Source organism: Leptonotus elevatus, chromosome 13, assembly GCF_054856555.1.
Source record: "Leptonotus elevatus isolate MCC_2025b chromosome 13, RoL_Lele_1.0, whole genome shotgun sequence".
Classification (NCBI taxonomy): domain Eukaryota; kingdom Metazoa; phylum Chordata; class Actinopteri; order Syngnathiformes; family Syngnathidae; genus Leptonotus; species Leptonotus elevatus.
In genome coordinates this window covers 14,735,238-14,754,908 of record NC_141251.1, presented here as the reverse complement: position 1 = coordinate 14,754,908, position 19,671 = coordinate 14,735,238, and the positions used below count along the sequence as shown (strand labels likewise).

Sequence of the window (19,671 nt, the reverse complement as noted above, 5' to 3'; positions counted from 1 at the left end):
TATTGCCACAAAATCCACCCATTTTTCCATCTCAGGGAGCGGCCATTTTGCCACTTGCTGTCAACTGAAAATGACATCACAGTTGGCTCAGGCAACGACCAATCACGGCTCCCCTGTTTTCTGAATTTGGTCGTGTGACGTTGGCAAGCTGAGCCGTGAGCAGCTGTGACAAAATGGCCGCCCCAAGTTGGATAAAAATGTGTTGATATAGCTGCTTTATTCAAATTCCACAAACACAATATTAACTCATTCGGTAGTAGAGTGACCATCTACCTGAAGGTCGTGAGTTTGCTTCTGAACCCTTGTGTAATTTTATTTTTTAATAAACGGGCAAAATTCAGTCAAATCTCTCCTTGCAAAATTTACTTAGAATTTCGAGTGAAAAAATCTTTAACTCATTCACTGCCATTGACGTCAAAAATTCATTTGAACTATTTCTATTAGTTTAACATTTTTCCCACTTAGAACAGATATAAAATGTGTGATTAATCGTGAGTGAAGTAGTGAAGTCATGCGATTGATTACAATTAAAAAATTTTAATCGCCTGATCTTTTAAAAAAAAATCGCATCAGGCGATTAAAATGTTTAATTGTAATTAATTGCATGACTTCAATAGTTAACTCACGATTAATCACAAATGTAAAATCTGTTAAAAAAAAAGTCTAGGTTTTCATACTCTTGTTAACAAAAGTGGAAAAAATGTTAAACTAATATAAATAGTTAAAATAGTTTTTTTTTTTTTACACCTATAGCTGTTAATGGCAGTGAATGAGTTAATCAGAATACTAGAATGTTTATGCTTGTGGGGGTGCATAGAATACATGAATAAGAAAAATTGGGGGTTGCCTTCCCCTCTGAAAAGTGATTTTTATTTGTATTTTTTTAAACTAGCAAACCTGTACTTTGGCATACAGTACCTATTGTAATAATACAGTAATGTTATTTGTCTACTAGCGGTATTAGGCACCTCTCACATATAATCTAATGAGATCCAATACAAGGTCTGTTTCAAGCTAGTCATGCTAACAATTCTCAAATGTTTGCATAATATACAGTCAAATGTTTTTAATTATGACTATTGAGGTCTTTTGTCATAATTGATAATTATGTGTGGCAATAACGATTAATTTTATTAATAGTTCATATAATCTACCTCGATGTACTTTAGTGTGTGATTCCCAACCAGAGGTACACGATGACATTACTCGTAGTGTGAGAAAGTTCATCCATCCATTTTTACAATGCTTGTGAATGGGGCATTGAGTGATAATTGATTAGTTCATGCAAATTCAGTATACATTTTCATTTCAAATTTATCTTCAAATCAGATAGGAGGCATTTACATCATAAAATATTTTGTAATACTGTACTCTTGTATTGGATCTAATCAGAATGTCCATGTGTACCTAAAGAAATGGCCACAGGGTTTTTAGAGGTTCGGGTCTAGTGCAGGTGGGGTTTGTATAAATCTGTTAGCTGCTTCACAGTCCTGTGTGTAAACGCTGCCTTGCTCAGGAGCCTACTTAGGAGCCAGTTTGCACCCATCAGCCAAAGTGTGCTGTCACCCGAGTGTGCAGTGTTATCGGGTGCGAGTTGCACCACACTAAGGCTTCTCTTGAGAAGTCGCACACCATTAGGAATATATTAACAAGTTGACATTTTGTGTACAGGTCACACATCACAGCAGCAAGCGATAGTCAACCAGGTGATGGGGATGTTTTTACATGTGTGGAAATGTTTTATTGCTTTCCCTCTGTTATTATTATTCATTGGCAATATAGATGAACTCCTTGGTGTCTGTTTGCTCGATGTTAGAAGCATCTTGATGTGAGAATTCAGGACAGAAGATTTTTTTTAAAATTAAAACCAAGAATAGGATGAAAATGAGCAATTATTTCGCAAGGATAGTATCAAAATCACATTGGCAGTTCTTTAGATCTCTGCCTCAAGTTCTGTGCCCTCCGTATTATTATTATTTTTTTTTTTTACTGTACTGTAATTATTAAACTTGTATCCAGCCATCTAAATGTTCTAGTCAGATCTGTCCTATTTTGTATAAAAGGGTTCAACATAGGTGTATTTCACGATGCAAGTTTCTATTTACGTTCGGCAACACCCAGTGAACATCCTGTAGCTGCCCTTCAAAATAAAAGCATGGTAGTAATACAATTTAAAAAAAGCACAGCTACACCTCAGGGTAAAAGGGTAAGGCAGTCAGACGCAATATTTGATTGTTACACAATAACATTTCTGGTCAAGATATGTAACTTATTGGCTAACTTTTGGATTTATAATAGCATTCCTGCCAGACAGTCATCAATGTTATTTACAGTTTAAACAGGGTTTCTGACATTTTGTGTATTCTCCATTGATTTTTTTTTTTATAGTTGAAAATAAAGTGACACTATTTAGTTTATTAGTTGGTGTACATGCATTTACTGTAGTGTTTATTTACAACTATGGGCTTATTACAGCAATTTCTGGCACACAACTAAAAAAACTGGTAAATAAATACAAATACACACAGAGAAGAAGACAGATGAAAAGTTTCAACTGGGTCATCATTGTGTAAACATACTATAAAGCAAGGCATCGATCCCAGACAGTGAACCAAAACTGACATCGCAAAACATTGACTCGGGTGGCTCTGGTTGACATTTTCATATAATGTCAGGAGCTTGGGGGAAGAGTGAGAAAAACGCAAACACTGGATGTGAGGTGAAGCTATGGCGCTGAGACAAGCACACACATACACGCACTCACACAGGCATGCGGGGCTCATCTTTCTCTCACCTTCGTGCCAAAATGGGCCAGGAGAGGATGAGCCTGTCTCGAGGGAGGGAGCACAAACATTGGTCAGGTGAGACTTATAGCCACTCAGCTCGGCTGTTGGGTGTATGACAAGGCAAATCCACGAAGGCCACAGAAGCCTGTCACACGTTTAACTGTGAGCTTTGACCGTAGTTTTCCATATCATTCTCACAATTATGTCTCCCGTTTACATTACACTGAATATGTGCTTAATTCAGCTTTTTCTTCTTTTTCCTCTTCTTTTTTTTCGTTTTCATAGTTTTTATACTCGTATGTGACATGTTATATTACATTATTTCTCAAATTAGTCCTATAAAATTGCTCTCACGATCACATCGCCATAAAAGTAATCTTAAAAAAAAAAAAAAGGACAACTTATTAATGAGCGGAAGTAAAAAAAATAAAATACCCCTTGAATTTTTTTCTCTTTCTTGTCTTCTAACCTCTATCAAAATATATTAACTGATATTAACTGAACAAAAGTATGAGTATTTTTGGAATTCAAAACACTTTTTGTTAAAATACCACCTTACTTGTGCACACATTATTATTATTTTTTACTCAAAACCAGCACGAGTACAGTCTAAAACAGTTGGGTAAAAAAATAACCCAACTATGGGTCAAAAATGGACCGATCTTCTACTTGGGTCAACTTGACCCAACTTTCAGTCAAGAAATTGGTATTTTATTGTAAAACAACTCATAAATATTGGTCAGATCCTTTACTTGGGTCAAAAAATTGGGTCACAAAAACATAGAAAGTTGGGTCAAATTGACCCATACAGTGAATTGGTCAATTTTTTAAAAATCCATATTTGGGTTACTTTTGACCCAACTGTTTTTACAGTACAAAATGTAACAAATTGTGTTTAATGATGTCACATTTTCTATTTCCACAGATTTCCACAGATCCACGCCACTCTGGTTTGGAATCACTAATCTAACAAATAAATAATAATAACTATGAATCTAGAATTCCTTAAACTTGGAATTTGTACCTAGAGTGAAAAATACAAAGGTTCTTTAAGATGTGAACTCAAGGAAGGATGACTGACTGCAGACTTGAAAGGTATTTTTTTTTTTTTTTAGTTGCACCTGCATTGTCTTGTGTGGGGCCATATAGCAGCATACAGACCAATAAGGTTAATTCACAGTGCTGCAGCCCCACACAGGAAGTGGCCTAGTGTGACACTTAGCGCTGTCCGGGGTGTTGGAGGAGGAGAGCAAGGCGCCAAATGGAACACTGAGACTGTGGGAAATGACGCTGGCTATTACACCTCCGACTTTTACATCTCACTTACCTAAGCTCCTGTAGAAAAAAAAGGCGGGGGTGACTTTTTCAATCACACAATTTTCACGTGTGGATATGTGCCACCCACAGATGAAAGTGGCTACATTTGCAAACTTACAGCCAAAGTTTATGCGGAACTTCCAAAGCAAGATGCAATGTTTGTTAGGTCATTTTGTTGGTGATGCACATTGACTGCTTTGGCCTTAACCAGATTATTCCGCAGGCGCTGCAGAAAAAACTAGAAAGTGAAATTAACCAGAAAGGTGATGACCGTCCGAGATGGATGATTTGACCCATTTAAATGGAATCTTGTGTAACATTTACAACCACTGAGGACACACTGAAAAAGTCTTTTAACTGCCCCTTAAACTGACTCGGTTTGTTTTTCTCTGCTTGCTGTGAACTCGGGTTCAGACTTCTGGACATGGAGACAGACTCTCATCGCTGGCCGCAGCAGGAACCAGGCGTCCAAGATTTGGTTAGTAACACAAACTAGCCACAACACAACACAACACAACACCACAGAGCTACGGAAGCTTGCATGAAGCCGTCACACACTTCGGCCTTTCATGTTTATTTTTGTTTTGTTGCGTAACTGTGGAAACGGGGTTTTCTATCATGGAATTAGCAAGTCACTCACCTTCACTATTTAAATGCAATGCAATGTTTAATACGTATGAGGTACATAGAATTTAATTAACATATGAAATGTGTTGTAAAACTGCAAAACACCTGTTACATTCATTATGCATTTAAAATTAGTGTCAACAATCTCATGTGGAGTCCTAAATTGCATTGTTAAAATGTTTTTATATATTGTGCTTAGTAGATAACGCAAATAAAACCTATACAGATTTAGTTTGTATAAGTACTGGAAGCTTGCAGATATTACGCTTTTTTTTTCAACAGTCCAACATTTTTGCGGTCATCTCGACTGCTTTACTTTTACTACAGATGGGCGAGTACCTGTACTGACACCAGTAATCTGTATCGGGTCGATACATGCCCTATTTTATGGTATTGGTACTCGCAACGGCAGCCATTTTACAATCAGGAACTAGAAATGAGACATTAGTAGAAACTAAAATTGCCATTAATTTCAAGCAACTTTAAGGAAAAATACTATACTGGGGTAGGTCTTTCTTTAAAATTATCTGTCTTTTTTTGTATGGAAATGTTATGAATCAAAACTACTCGTGGTATCGGTAATTTCGGGACTTGGTATCAGTGACTACTCAGGAGTTGAGTGCATGCTCGTACTGGTATCAGTCTGGGAAAAACAAGTGGTATATTGAACATCCCTGGTTTTAGTGATTTCATTTTACAGTTGAAAGACTCAACTCATTTGTGAATTGTCTTCATGAAACTACATGCATGTGTAATGTCATATTCTAACTTTTTAATTAAAATTGAGTCTTTTATGCCAGCAAGCTTTATAAAGACTAACTGTCATAAAGGTCTGTCAAAAGGAATTGCAGAATTGTGACCAAAAAAGATAATGCACGATGTTAAAAAAATATTTAATTGTTTTCAGCCAAGTTTATTAATATTAATTCAAGCTAATTGACTTTTGCTGAATTCGGTTCAACGAATATCTTCTTCTTTTAAAATTTATGAATTTTGTATATCATGTCGGTTTTAAATCATATTAGCTAACCAATATCTATTAACTCGCAAAATAAAAGTGTTTGAGTAAGGTGATTTAATTTCTTCAGTAGAATTTGACTAATATTTCTTCCTTGGAAATTAAGAGGGGATACAACATCAAGGCAATCGGGTAGTCTGACTTGTGCAGGTGAGCTTTGATCTAAGTGTCAATATTTACTAGTTCTTGTAATCAAGTGGGCCAAGCTGCTTCATTCAGGGCGGTGGGTTCCTGTGGATTCAGCGGACTCCTTCAGCCAATCGGTGCCAAGCCGCCAAATATCAAAGTCAGTCAAGAGCCAACCAACTTTGTTCCGAGCAGCCATCCTGACACTGTCTATATATTTGACCTTCTCATCCCGGAGAGAGCTCCCATAGTGCGTAAATAAACGACTGTCTCTTTTAGATTTACTCATAAGTTTTCTTGGTGCGAATTCACGTTGCTCAAGCCCCGCAGCGGTTGGAAAGGATGTCCATGGCGGGGGTGAGCGAGTGTCCGGGAAAGGCCGGCCAGTACCGCGTGGATCACCTCCTGAGCGCCGTGCAAACTGAGCTGCAGGCCGGCAGCGAGAAGGGCGACCCCACGGAGAGGGAACTGAAACTATCCTTGGATGACAGCGAACTTTGGGGCCAATTTAAAGATCTCACTAACGAGATGATAGTGACAAAAAATGGCAGGTGAGCATAGCTTTGCACTGCGTTTAATTTCGACATTTAAACGTTAAACCAATATAACGGTTGTTCTGTTGAAGGCGCATGTTCCCGGTGATGAGAGTCAACGTGTCCGGACTGGATCCCAACGCCATGTATTCTTTATTGCTGGACTTTGTATCTGCGGACAACCACAGGTGGAAGTACGTGAGTGGGGAGTGGGTCCCCGGGGGGAAGCCCGAACCACAGACCCCCAGCTGTGTCTACATCCACCCGGACTCGCCAAACTTCGGCGCACACTGGATGAAAGCCGCAGTGTCTTTTAGCAAAGTCAAACTCACCAATAAACTAAACGGGGGCGGTCAGGTAAGAACGGGAATTCTCATTCGTTTAATTTTTTGCTGTTCCTTGCATTCAAACATTTTCAACCGTCATTGTATTGTTCCGATAGGTCATGTTAAACTCCTTACACAAGTACGAGCCACGCATCCACATTGTGCGCGTTGGAGGCCCACGCAGGATGGTCACCAGTCATTCTTTCCCAGAAACACAATTTATTGCAGTTACAGCCTACCAAAATGAAGAGGTTGGCGAAAACATTTGACATGAAAAATGATAATAGCGTGAACCCTACTGCGCATGGCGGTTGTGCGTAATTTTACGTGTTGCGTTTACGCACACTTTGTTTCCTCTAATTTAAAATATCCTTTTCATTTATTTGTATAGATAACGGCTCTGAAAATAAAGCACAACCCATTTGCCAAGGCATTCCTAGATGCAAAGGAAAGGTAAGAACGTTTTAATACAAGCTAAGTGTTAACATGTAGGCTACATTATTAAATACTTGCAAATCCCAAATATGTACCGTGGACGATTTTTTATATAGTCTTTATTTTTACTTTAGTAAGGTTTTCAAAATGCTTAATAATACTCTTTTCATTTATATTTCTGTTTTCCTGATGTTTTGGACATAGCTAAGACGGCATGATCCCCCCTCAACACCCTTTTTATATATGATAAGAACTTGAGTGCTTTTGCTCACATCAGTGGTTATCATCACTTCTACCACAGCAACATGCAGTTAGCTAGCGAGTTAGCTACGCCAACACTCAGAAAATGTATTTTCCCTTGATGCCACAATTTACAGTAAGCCTACAGCTCAGAATAGAATAGAATAGAATAGAATAGAATAGACTCCAAAAACAGTTGGGTCAAAAGTAACCCAATTATGGATCAAAAATGGACCGATCCAATTTATGGGTCAATTTGACCCGATTATCAATTTTTTGACCCAAGTAAAGGATCTGACCAATATTTATGAATAGTTTTACTCAAATTTGGGTCAAAATCTGTATATATTGTATATGTATATTCATTAATTTTGTTATATTTTAGTTGTAAGTTCCTTATGTTGAATAAATATTACTACAGGGAAAATGTGACTTTGGTTTAAGTTACCAATTATGATTCCTCTTCTTTTGTCTTTTTTTTTAAACATATTTTTTAAATGATTATTTCTGCAGATGTGATGAGAAAGATATCAAAGATGAAACAATTGAACACCAGCAGTCAACGTATTCGCCGTGTAAGTGTCTCAATGCCTGTACAAGTGTAATTTTAATTTAAACGGCCGATGGATGTTTGATGCGCCACTCACAACCTGTGTGTCCCTTTTTGGAGCCAGTAGGTGGTTGGTTTCTCCCCACATCAGGCTCCCTCTGCCCTCCTGCAGCTGCAAGTCCTCACAGTCAGTTTGGAAGTGCCATCTCCCTCTCGCCATCCCACGGCTCCGAGCGCTACTCCACGCTCAGGACCCACCGATCGGCGCCCTACAGCACCTCTTCTTACGGCCATCGGACTAACGCGCCCAGTGAGTCAGCCCTGCCTTTCATACAAAACGCATCCTCTCCGACTTTTAACAAGAAAGTGAAACAAATGTTACTGGTTGCGGCATGGTCTACATTCCACTTGCTTTTGTCTGAGTGGAGACCAGATGCTGTAAACTGTTGAGACTTCAGACGAGGAATGTTGACACCTTCATTTGAGGGGGTAAAGGCCGAGTGGGTCATGGCACAGAAGCTAACTAAAGTGACTGACTTTATTTACATTAAAACCGCTGTTAAACCTTACTACTTGTGTTTATGTTAGCAGGTTACACAGATAACTCCTCAGCATGTCTGCCAATGCTGTCTAGTCAAGACAACTGGTGCGGTCTGCAGATGCCAACACACTCCAGCATGATGTCCATGACACATAATCCTAACTCTGCTACCAACTCCAGGTCAGTTTTATTTATTTATTATTCTCTATTTAGAAAAACAACATTATTTGTGGTCACATTTAAAAAGCCACATACATTTGTGCATTTTAATAAGTACACTTGGACGCTATATGCATCAAACCATTCTTTACGAAAAGATCAGCTCACAGTCTTTGAAGACTACAAAAATCGTTTAAAAAAAAAAACCTGTAATTTTCCAGCAGCTGGGGAGCCAGAAAATTAGTTTTATTCATCTTTTAAAACATGGCCAATAACTGTTGAAAAAAAAGACATTGGGCTTAAAATTACAACAGTTTACTGTTCGGCTAATTAATTTATATAGAATGTTTCCACTTTACATGTTGACTAGCATTCACCTTCTGATGACACAGCATTAGGAGTTGATTATTTTGCGCAAGGATACTTCAACATGTTCACAAAAGGGAGCGAACCCACAACCTGTGGGATAACAGACAGCCACTCGCTGATCCACGCTGCCACTGTTGTTTGTAATTTTAGATCTCATGAAATGTATTATTTGTTAGTGCTGACGCCTCAGCAAGAGGCAGCATCCGTAAGTCCAATTCTTTGCTTTGCATATTGTTCACCCTCTCAAGTGTTCCCCTTTCCTTATATCTCATTAGGTGTCTTTTCAAAATAAATGTTAATACAATAAATGCTACCATCGAGGACATTACATAAATTGTAGTTATTGTCTCTTAAAACACATAACAAAGAAATTATGGTAAAATTACATATTATTACTGTTAATTTCTCAGTACAGGGTTTTTAAGTTGAATTTTACATTTCACATTTGTGAACTTTTTTTTTTAAACAATCATTTTATGTTTTCTAATAGAGTTTTTTTGTAAAAGAATAGAAATATTGTTTTGACTGTTACAATCATTTCATGTTATTTTACATTCGACATGTAAAATTTGAGATTATGTTTGCAAATGAATGAATGAATGAATTTTATTTTTCAAACACACACACACACACACACACACACACACACACACGCACACACACACACACACACACACACACACACACACACATAATTCTTTATGTATGTATGTATATATATATATATATATATATATATATATAAAACAAGAGAGAAAAAAATCTACTCAGATTTTAAAAATCAAATAAAACAAAAAAATTACCTATACACATGTTTGGAAAAAAATACAAATTAAATGATATTTAAAAAATAAAGAGAAACTGTAGAATAAAAAGTAAAATTATGTTGTATTAGTTTGTTTTACAGTGCACTCTAAAAACACGCACGCACACACACACACACACACAATTGGGTCAACATTTAGAATAATTAATTTAGCCCAACACATTACCCACAAAACAACCCCCAATTTTAATTTTTAAGTAGTGATGGGCGAGTATCGATACCATGTATCTGTATCGTGCCGATACCTTGCTTTATTTAATGATATTGGTACTCGCGACACAGCTGCCCTCTTGTTTTACAATCAGGAACTAGAAATTTGAAACATAGAAATTGCCATTAATTTTATGCAATTGTATGGAAAAATGCTATATTGGGATATACAGTATATTGTAGGCCTTTCTTTAAAATGATCTGTTCATTAAAATGGTCTCTGTCATTTGTTTTTTGGGGAAATGTTATGTATTAAAAATACTAGTGGTATCAGTACTTGGTATCGGTATCAGTGACTTCTCAAAATTTGAGTACTTGTGCTGATATCGGTATGGAAAAAAAAGTGTTATCGAACAGCCCTTTTTTTATGTCTCTCTTCTGAGTGAATTTTTGACCACAAACTGAGCAGGAAAACGATTTCACATTGTACAAAACAAAACAAAAAATTGGGTTATTTTGCAGGTTATTCACTTAACCCATAAGTGAAATAAATAACCCGAAAAGTTGAGTCAGACACTTTTGACCCAGCTGTTTTCATTTTAACATTTAAATTGCAAGTTATGCACTAACAAGCCATTGATGCTGATTTCTGAATTTACATAAAATCATTTTATTTCTTTCGTTTTCACATTTTTTATTTTAGTGAAGCTAGCTTCAGAAGCAAAATATAAGAGGGAAAAAATTCTCCCTATATACACAAATTACAACTATTTGTCATTGAATCATACGGCTTAAAGTATAATCCACATCAGTCCAAAACGTATATTTTGGGGTTTTGTCTGCATTGTATACCTGCCTATGACAAAACAAAACATTAACATTTCCAATTCTTTCTTCAAAATGTTTCATCCAAACTTTCCCCCTCTCCATTTTCAGTTTGTTTGCAGCCAAAATATTGGAAACATCTCTTAAACACAATAATAAACAAATGCTATGGCAATAACAAATGACATATCAGAACTAGTATTGGCTTGCATTTGATTACATAAGTGTTCCTAATGCTCTGGCTGGTTGGTATTGATGTGACTTAAGTTCATCTCAACTGCTTGGCCACTCATTTCATTGCAAAATTGTTTGGCAATGATGTGTAAACAACCTGTCTTGTGTTCCCGTCTCTCCATCAAGTCAGTACACCAGCCTGTGGTCTATGAGCAATACACCGCTGACCCCAGTGACCCACCATTCGGGGGGGATGAACAACAACCTGAGCTCCCAGTTCCTGAGAGGGTCCAGCAGTCACTATCCCAACCTGGCTCACTCAGTTCCAGCGCCCTCCTCTGGCTCACACATGTACGACAGCAGCAGCACGGAGGGACACGACTCCGTTTATGATGCCTCACTTCAGCGACATTCCCCAGCCTGGACTCCTGTCACGCTTCCCTCCATGTGACGGAGCACACAGATTGCAGTTCAATGCTTTCTTTCCTGGATACAAGACTCTTTTGAAATGACATTTCTCAGGCTCAAGGAAATGAATTTTCTGATATTTTGTTTATGTTACTAAGAAGAGGCAGCGGGTTAGGTTCTGTGCTTTTAAACTGAAAGAAAGATCTCTTGGTTTTTTGCAGCTAATATATTTATGATTGTTAGATGCTTTAATTTGCATACCTGATTTTTTATTCTATTTTTGGAAGTTCAATTTTACTTTTCAACGCGCTTATATTAAGTGCAAGTCCATGATAAAGTGATGATTGATAAATTTTTTTAAAAATAGGTTTCAAAAAATGGTTTACAGTGCAAATGGGAAAGTGACTCTTTCATACCTCATAGCATATGACGTAAATAGTAGTACTAAAAAAAACTAAATAAGAAGGAAATTCTTCAAACGTCAAAATTAATGGAAAATTGCATTAAATTTCCTTAACTGGGGTGATGACATTTGATATGTTGATTTATCATGATGATTTTTCCTCGATGTTATTGACATTATGACACAAAAGCACCTTCTCAGGCAACCCACAACTCCCACTTGGGAAAAAATAAGATTCTAAAATGTGCCCATCTTTTCAATAGGAGAAGTCAAGTCAAACATTTTGTGTTTGTGGAATATGAATAAAAAAAAACAAATCCATCTGTTTTTATCCATCCCACGGGGCGGCCATATTGCCACTTGCTGAATGACATCACGTTGCCTATAGGGCTCAGCTTGTGAACGTCATATCATCAAACCCATAAAACAAGTGAGTCGTGATTGGTTGTAACCTGACACCTGAGCAGCTCTGATGTCATTTTCAGTTGACAGTAAGTGTCAAAATGGCCGCTCACTGAGACGGCTAAAAATGTGGGGATTTTTTTTTGAATTTATGATTTGACAAAATGTAACCATGTGTAATCGTCAGTTTTCTAATTCTGAATTTAAAGTAAATATTTGGGCTAAAAATGTCAGCATGTGGCAGACAAGGGTGTGTCTTCAGAAATGACTGATTTGGACGTTGGAACAAGGAGGAAGCTGCCAAAATCATGCAAGGTTCATACTTTGGCGGGAAACAATATATTATATGCTAATGGGAAATCAGATTTGATCATATTTATAATATTGACATCTCAGTGTGATGTGCATTTTCTTTCAAAACATTTACATTGGAACATTTTCCATCATTCTAATTAGCGTCACTGATTGGTTGGGAGAAATTACATTGTTCTGCTTTGTAGTGAGATATGACCTTCTCTTAGTTAAATAGTCAAGGAAATCATTTTGGACACTTCAATAGCTCTGCATTGCATCATACTGCGAGGCATCTTTATATTTTGGTAACAGAAGACTGAAGATGGTAAAAGTATTAAAAACATCTGTTTGTAGAATGCAGTGGAGTCCTACACAACAATAATGAATTGTTATTTTTACAAAAGACAGAATTGTTGTTGACATTGCTTTGGTGCAAGGGTGCCTAATTAAATGGCACACTTATATTGTACATGTTAACAGTGACAGTTTCTGGCATGTGCATTATGTGTGAGGCCACAGAGGGCGCCAGTTATGGCTATGTGCAATGGTTTTCTATTGTGTAATGCATTGCATGCCAATCATTGACATTTGTAAGGGCAGTTCGGGCCCACTTCGTATCAATAAGCATCGAAAGGGGCGCTTGCCCACAATGCAATTGAAGCGAGGGCTGCCACTGAATGTTGATTTGTTGACAAATTCAGTTCAATGAGCACATTTGGCTTTGAATCTTTCGTTGCTTTTTGATTTTGATTACCAAGCCACCAAGTAAACACTGTTTAGAAAAATCTGATTACTGCTTGAGAGGAGAATTTAATATTTGAACACGCAGGCAGCCAGTGACTTTAAGTGTGCACGTAAATCGAGGTGAGAGACTAGCAAATCTATGGGAGGTAAATCAAGGCCGGCCGACAGGAAGTAGAGTCCATTCATTGCAGAAGGTCAGCGTTTAAGGACATCATAACATCCTCCTGCATCTCACACAGCATTTTTTTTTGGTGAGCATCAACATGATCTGAAATTATTACATATATTAATTATGCAGCTACTGCAACTTCCTTGTTTTGACATTTTTAAAATTTGTCTTTTATCTCTAAAAAGAGACAAGAGATAAACAAAGAGATCTTGATTCCTCTTTGATCATAATCATGTTTAGCGCGAGAAGGAAGGAAAGAAAAAGATGGGTCATCGATCATGTTTTTGAAAAAAGGCGTGTAAAAAACATGAAGGCAGGGTATTTCTCTAAATCTAATAATCCCATTATGATCACAATGAAAAAAGCCTCTCTGCCAAAGCAGGCAGCATTGACGCAAGCATGTGTTGACGTCAGCAGCTGCAGTGGAAGAGGGAGGGAGGGAGGTAGAGAAAGAGAGACAGAGAGAGTTAGTTTGCATTTAGAAAATACCACCAAACACCAACGTCAGCGAATGCAAGCCTTCTCAATTAAATATAATGTGCAAAGGAGCAGCAACAATTGAATTTGTTATTAAAAATAATAAAACACTAAGCCCCCCTGGGCTCAAATGTGAAGCTAGCTATGGGCGTTGCACTGTAAATGTAAACCAGATGTGAGGAAAGGAATATGATCTAGTGACCCTCATGGTGTGTTCATGAATAAATCAGGATGTGGGAGAATTGAGAGAGGGGGGAGCGGTAGGGTGTGTGTGTTTGCGCGTGCGTGCGTGTGCGCTCAACTGGTGGCACCCATCTGTGACTTTTTTTTGAAAAGACAGACAATGTATTATTTGGTTATCGCTGCCTGTGTTTTAAAACCAATTAGATCAGCCACACATGCGCAGAAACCCTCCTTTGATGTTATTAATATTATTATTATTGTTATTATTATTATTATTTAACCATGTGTATTTCGTTTTTCAAAGCTGATTATTTTTAAAGACACGCAGTTAATTTAGATTTTACGCCACATCACAAATGATGCATGTTAACGTTACGTGTTCATCATTGTGTTAATTTTGTGTAGTTGCCGTGTAGCCGGCAAATCAAAGAAAAAGGCTATTCCTAGACGGTCCTCATTACACAATGCGTGTAGGGTCCATTTATGTCATCCCCACACGTTGATTAGGGGGTTGTTCGTCGACCACAAAGCTTCGTTATGTACCCGTAAAAGAGAAGGTAGAGTACTCGCGCGCACTCCACACTATGAGTTCACCAAATTTGCACACACGTGTCCACCATGTACACACGTGACAGGTACAATTGACACCAATCGCGTGTTTCACGTATGCCAAGGGTCAGTCCATTTCCATGGAGCGAACACTCCTTCATCGGAATATCCAAGAGTTCCCGCGGTGTCCGCTGTGCGTCATCCACGCATGATTCGAAGGGTTGTCTGACGTCGCCGTGAGCCATTCGCTTAAAAATAAATAAAGCGGCGTAACATTATCACTTGGGAATCGATGGGTTTCAAAGCGGGAGCGGGCACCAGTGACGAAATCCACTTTTGGCGGCATATGCGCGCGGTGGAACAAGTCAGCGACCTCGTGCGTAAATTCACATTTGATCAAGTCCCGCATTGTAATCCGCCGCACACGTGAGTGACAAATCGCTTCATATTTTCCTTTCGCGTGGACCCGAGCGGCCGCGCACTCAACCGGATCGCGACAAAGTGAGCGGGCTGGCACGCCGGACTGCTGGAAAGACGACGCACGCACGCACACGCGTCTGAATGAGCGCCTCTCATAGTGCTCGCCACCCCTCTTGTCACCCCACGCAGACTGTTCCACGTGTTGTGTATCCCGCCGGTTGACAAAGGCGCCCCGAGTTGTCCAACACATCGGCGGGGGGATTCTGTGACGTCCAGCAAATGTCGAAGAAACGGAAAAGTCTGGACGATTTGGGATTTGAGGAGTCTCCCCTGGAAGGATGCAGTGATCAAGGTAGGAAGCACAATTTCTCCAGGCATTGTTCACTTGCATTGGAAGAGTGAACTGCACTGTTTAATCATCCCTCCCGCTATTTTTTTTAATCTCAATCTTCTGTGTGGCTGCGGATTATTTTCTATAATCTCTTATCTGTCAAGTCACATTTGATGTGTCTTTACGTTTGGAGTCTTGTAGACTTGGCGCTGTGTGGATGCATAAACATAAACAAACTATGCATAGTATTGTGGAGCAGTAGTAAGAAGTTAGGAGGCAGGGTACAAATCTACTTTCGTATATTTTTCAGGTAGCTATCTATTCTTTGAGATGTGTTTGCTGATTGTTTTGCAAATGTTTCGTCACTTTCAAATCTTTAAACTCCAGCAAATATTTCCCCAATTCACGAGTTGGACTGTTGGATGCAAGAAGTTCCTTGCGTGACAATAACATCCATTCTCCGTGTTTGTGCCCTGGAGGCATGTCATTTCCTCACAATATGCTGAATGGCGAGAGGGGGTCTCAGATTGGCTCCCAAATGCTTGATGTCACAAGTCATGTCCATACAGGCCAGACAGAACATTTTGTGAAACTCATGTAGTGGTGTCAGACTGCCCGATGCAAACCCGGAGGATGTTGACGTAATACTTTTGTATTATTATTGTTCACTCAATATAAGTTTTGTATCGAATCATTTGTGCCTTGTATTTGTTAGCTATAGGAGGATCCTTTGTTGACATTTCTTTTTAGCGCATAGCGTATAAGAAGAAAGTTAGCGGGTGAAATCGCCGCTAGTTAAGCACTTTAATGGCCGAAGGGCGGATGAGGTTTACGAAGAAGATTAATGTATGCATTGGGGACAAAACTGAAACTATTGAAGGCCCATATGAGATGTGGGAAGATGACAAAATTTGGTCCGGCTCACCTGTTTTCTGGCCACACATCTGCTTTGGGGACATTTACTCTTATTTAATACAAAGTCCTATGCAAAGATGGGCAATTCTTCTTCATTGAAGTGTTCTTTGTGGTGCCAAAAGGGGAAGGACGGTCTATCTATCGCATTACAGTTAAGTTTGTGGAAGTACGTCACTCCAAAACCATCCCCGCAACACACTCAACAATCATTAGTTCCATGGGGGAATTATGTCAACAAGCAGCACATCTTATTCTTTATTTATTTTTGGAACAATGCAGTGACTTTAGCACAGTGACACTTGTCTTGTGATGTGAGAATTTCAATGCCATCTTGTCTCTCGTTAACAACTAAATATCACAGCTTACACAATTCTTCTTTTCAAATCCAGTCTTGGACAAACATACAGTCATGTTACGTAGCATTAGCATACTAGCATTGTAGCACCTTTAATGCAGCTGTCAGGATAGGACTTAACAACTATAGCTACTGCGTACACAAGTGAGGTCGGCAGGTATCAAAACACAGATGCAGAATGCAATATTTATTCGGATAAGATAAACAATATGTGGACACTCAAGTTAAAAATTAGGCACAAAAATATATTTTGTTTCATTTATAGGAATCCATAACACAATTCTGATACTCGTTGCCTTTTGACCCTCCGTTGGTAACGCTGGACGGCTTTTTCTTTAGCCTTCTCATTTACCGATCCAAGATAGCCCATTTCAAGATGAGGAACAAGTAAGGGTGGTTGTCGAACCCGCTTTGGAACACCTGTATAAGACCGCAAAACAATATGACTCAGCGGATTTTATAATGCACAAACTCGATTTGTTATTTCTTTAAATCCTCTCCAAATAACAAATATATAGTCACAAGTACTTACCGGCAATAAAGTGAGCCTCACAAACCCGTCCACATCCGTCTGAATCCAGGCTTTGATCGTTAAGTTATACCCTCCCGGCTCGCAGCCATTTCTTTCATTTTTCGCGGCCCCTTTCGGTAGGAATGCGATAAAACGACGGGCCATACAATTGATGGCACAACAAGGATGAACCATCTGCTTCTCTTTATCCTCCTCCAAATGTGCAAAACCATCGAACTGAAAAACACGTTGTTTCTTGCCACACAGTTTCCTGTGATGCAACGCGCGAAACATAAACAATACGTCACACAGGATCCTTCTATTGCTAGTTAGCATTCTACTTCCTGGTTCCTGTTGTGCCTTGTCAGCTATCGACGAGTCCGAGCTAATGTCACAAGTCAAAATGGCAGTCTTACTCGGTGAAATGACGCTCTCCTCTCTTGTAGTAATTTGATTCGTGAGGATTATTTTAATTTTAAAATGCGATAAAATGTCGTTTGACTACTATAACAATCTTGCTGGATTGTATGCTAGTGACAAGCAAAAGCAATACGTCGTTTTTTGTTTGTTTGTTTGTTTGTTTGTTTGTTTGTTTTTGTAAAGGAAGTACCGGTATGTGCATTGCGTTGTACTGTGGAAATATCAAAAATGCCCGAATGTTTAGAATTGTCAATTGCTAGCTAGCCTTCCACTTCCTGGTTCATGTAGGACAACAAAAGACATTATGACTACGAGCATGCAGGTGGTGCCTTTTTTTTAATTTTTTTTTATTTTGGTCAACAAAGAAGGTTCAACAACTACCAAGTGACTCAAACCACAAAACTAAATCTGCGACTTAACCAGGATCCTTCTCGAAAAGTCTTTAATGATTTATTGGTACATGTGCAGAGCTTGTTTACTATGTGTTGATACCTACAGTACTTGAATCGCAATATGCAAGGTGTGTCAGAAAAGTTCCAGGACTCCTGTTGCATAAGATATATTTCTTATCCTATCCAAATCATACACTACACATTTTCCCAGCCTTCTACTTCTTGGCTCCTCCGCAGTTCCGTTATCACGGCCATCTTGATGTTGTCAAAACAGATCTCCTTGAGCTTTTGGAAGTTTGAGTTGGGATGTTGCTCTAGTGTGGCGATGTTGTTTGTAGCCAGAATTTTTTGAATTGTGCGCAGCCGTGTTGACCATCCTGCAATCCACTTCTAATAGTTCATTGTGACCGATTGTATGTACCTATCGTGGCCGTTAATGGCACTGTACATCTCATTTCAGTATTCAACCTGTTCCGTTCTGTGACATTTGCGTCACGTTTTGGGTTTTTCTGGGCCCTCGCCCAAGTGAGAGTTTCCTCTGGCTAACACAGAAGGAGAATACGGGCACTTCCTTGCCACGACTGTGCCTGACATCTGTGACCACTCAGGGGGTGCACGCCCACTCAAGATGTTACTATCTTGCATTTCACATGATGAAATAGAGATGGAAATGCACATTGGCCGCAATCACACTTTGTTGTCTGCTTGAATACATCATGCATTTGCACAGAAGACCGTGCATTGTCATTTATCACCATCATCAGTCCACATTGACCCCTGTGGCTCAGATAGCTGCTTATCAATGATGATCATTTTAAACAAGAATGTGGAATTTCAAACGAAATTCAATTTAATTACTCAAGTGTAACATTCAACTACTAAACCACTTTTTTTTTATTTCACAAAAGCTATCATTTGACTTTCTTAAGAAATTTAATGAAAAAAAGAAAGAAAAAAAAGAAAGAAATTTAATGAACAGTCAAATTAAATATTTCGTGAATAATGATGAATAACAATTATTATATTTTAGTACTTAAAATATTATCAATTACACAGCCATAAAACAATATTGGTATTTAATAAATACAAGTTAAAATGATTAAATTTAGTACAGCAGTTGCATAAACCTTACATTGGTTGTTGGTCTAATAAATCTGTTACGCAATACAACTACACTTGTAAGTATACTTGTCAGGTGTTCATCTGTGCTCGATATATTATGTTTTATAAAAACATAGGCTACATTATCACTATGATAATTTGTTTATTTTTTTTTTTTATTTGCATACAGTCTGGTTTAAAGTGAAATGTGGTTTTGTCTTTGCTACATTGTGGGGCCCATACATGTGTGTTTTTTCAGGTTTAACTACGATTGTGGGGACCAACTTGAAATTGTGGGGACATTTTGGTGGTCCCCACAAGTTCAGACCTCTTTTTGAGGGTCAAGACTTGGTTTTAGAATTTAGGTTTGAATTGGGTTATGGTTAAGGTTAGGGTAAGGAATGGGGGTAGGCAATCATTTTTGATGGTTGGGGCTGAAGAAGTATCAAGTCAATGAGATGTCCCCACGACGATACAAAGACAAGTGTGTGTGCGGGCGTGTGTTCGCATGTGTGTGTGAGTGAAATGACTGTGCTCACAATACATTTTGCCTTAGGCTACATCCTTTAATCGGCTTATTTTGCTGTGGAAAAAA

General features: G+C 38.5%; 2 protein-coding genes across 6 annotated transcripts in view; both read left to right on the top strand.

Annotated features, from left to right (window-relative positions):
• The first annotated feature begins 6,192 nt into the window (after positions 1-6,192).
• tbxtb (T-box transcription factor Tb) lies at positions 6,193-11,914 on the top strand. 2 transcript variants are annotated; one of them, XM_086093138.1, is made up of 8 exons: positions 6,193-6,425; positions 6,500-6,764; positions 6,850-6,984; positions 7,125-7,186; positions 7,922-7,983; positions 8,083-8,268; positions 8,550-8,679; positions 11,189-11,914. In XM_086093138.1, exons 1-8 carry the CDS (start codon positions 6,217-6,219, stop codon positions 11,451-11,453), a joined length of 1,314 nt encoding a protein of 437 aa, XP_085949264.1. In that variant the 5' UTR covers positions 6,193-6,216; the 3' UTR covers positions 11,454-11,914. The 2 variants fall into 2 exon arrangements, with proteins under 2 accessions (XP_085949264.1, XP_085949261.1); XM_086093135.1 differs by having other exon boundaries at positions 8,547-8,679.
• A 2,983-nt stretch (positions 11,915-14,897) lies between these two features.
• Positions 14,898-19,671, top strand: part of pde10a (phosphodiesterase 10A) — a 59,334-nt gene continuing 54,560 nt past the window's right edge. For 2 of the 4 annotated variants that reach the window (XM_086093643.1, XM_086093644.1), the window contains exon 1: positions 14,898-15,403. In XM_086093643.1, coding sequence (XP_085949769.1) covers positions 15,331-15,403 — 73 coding nt within the window. In that variant the 5' untranslated portion in view covers positions 14,898-15,330. The remainder of the gene's footprint in view (positions 15,404-19,671) is intronic. The other 2 variants (XM_086093642.1, XM_086093641.1) reach the window with 1 other exon arrangement.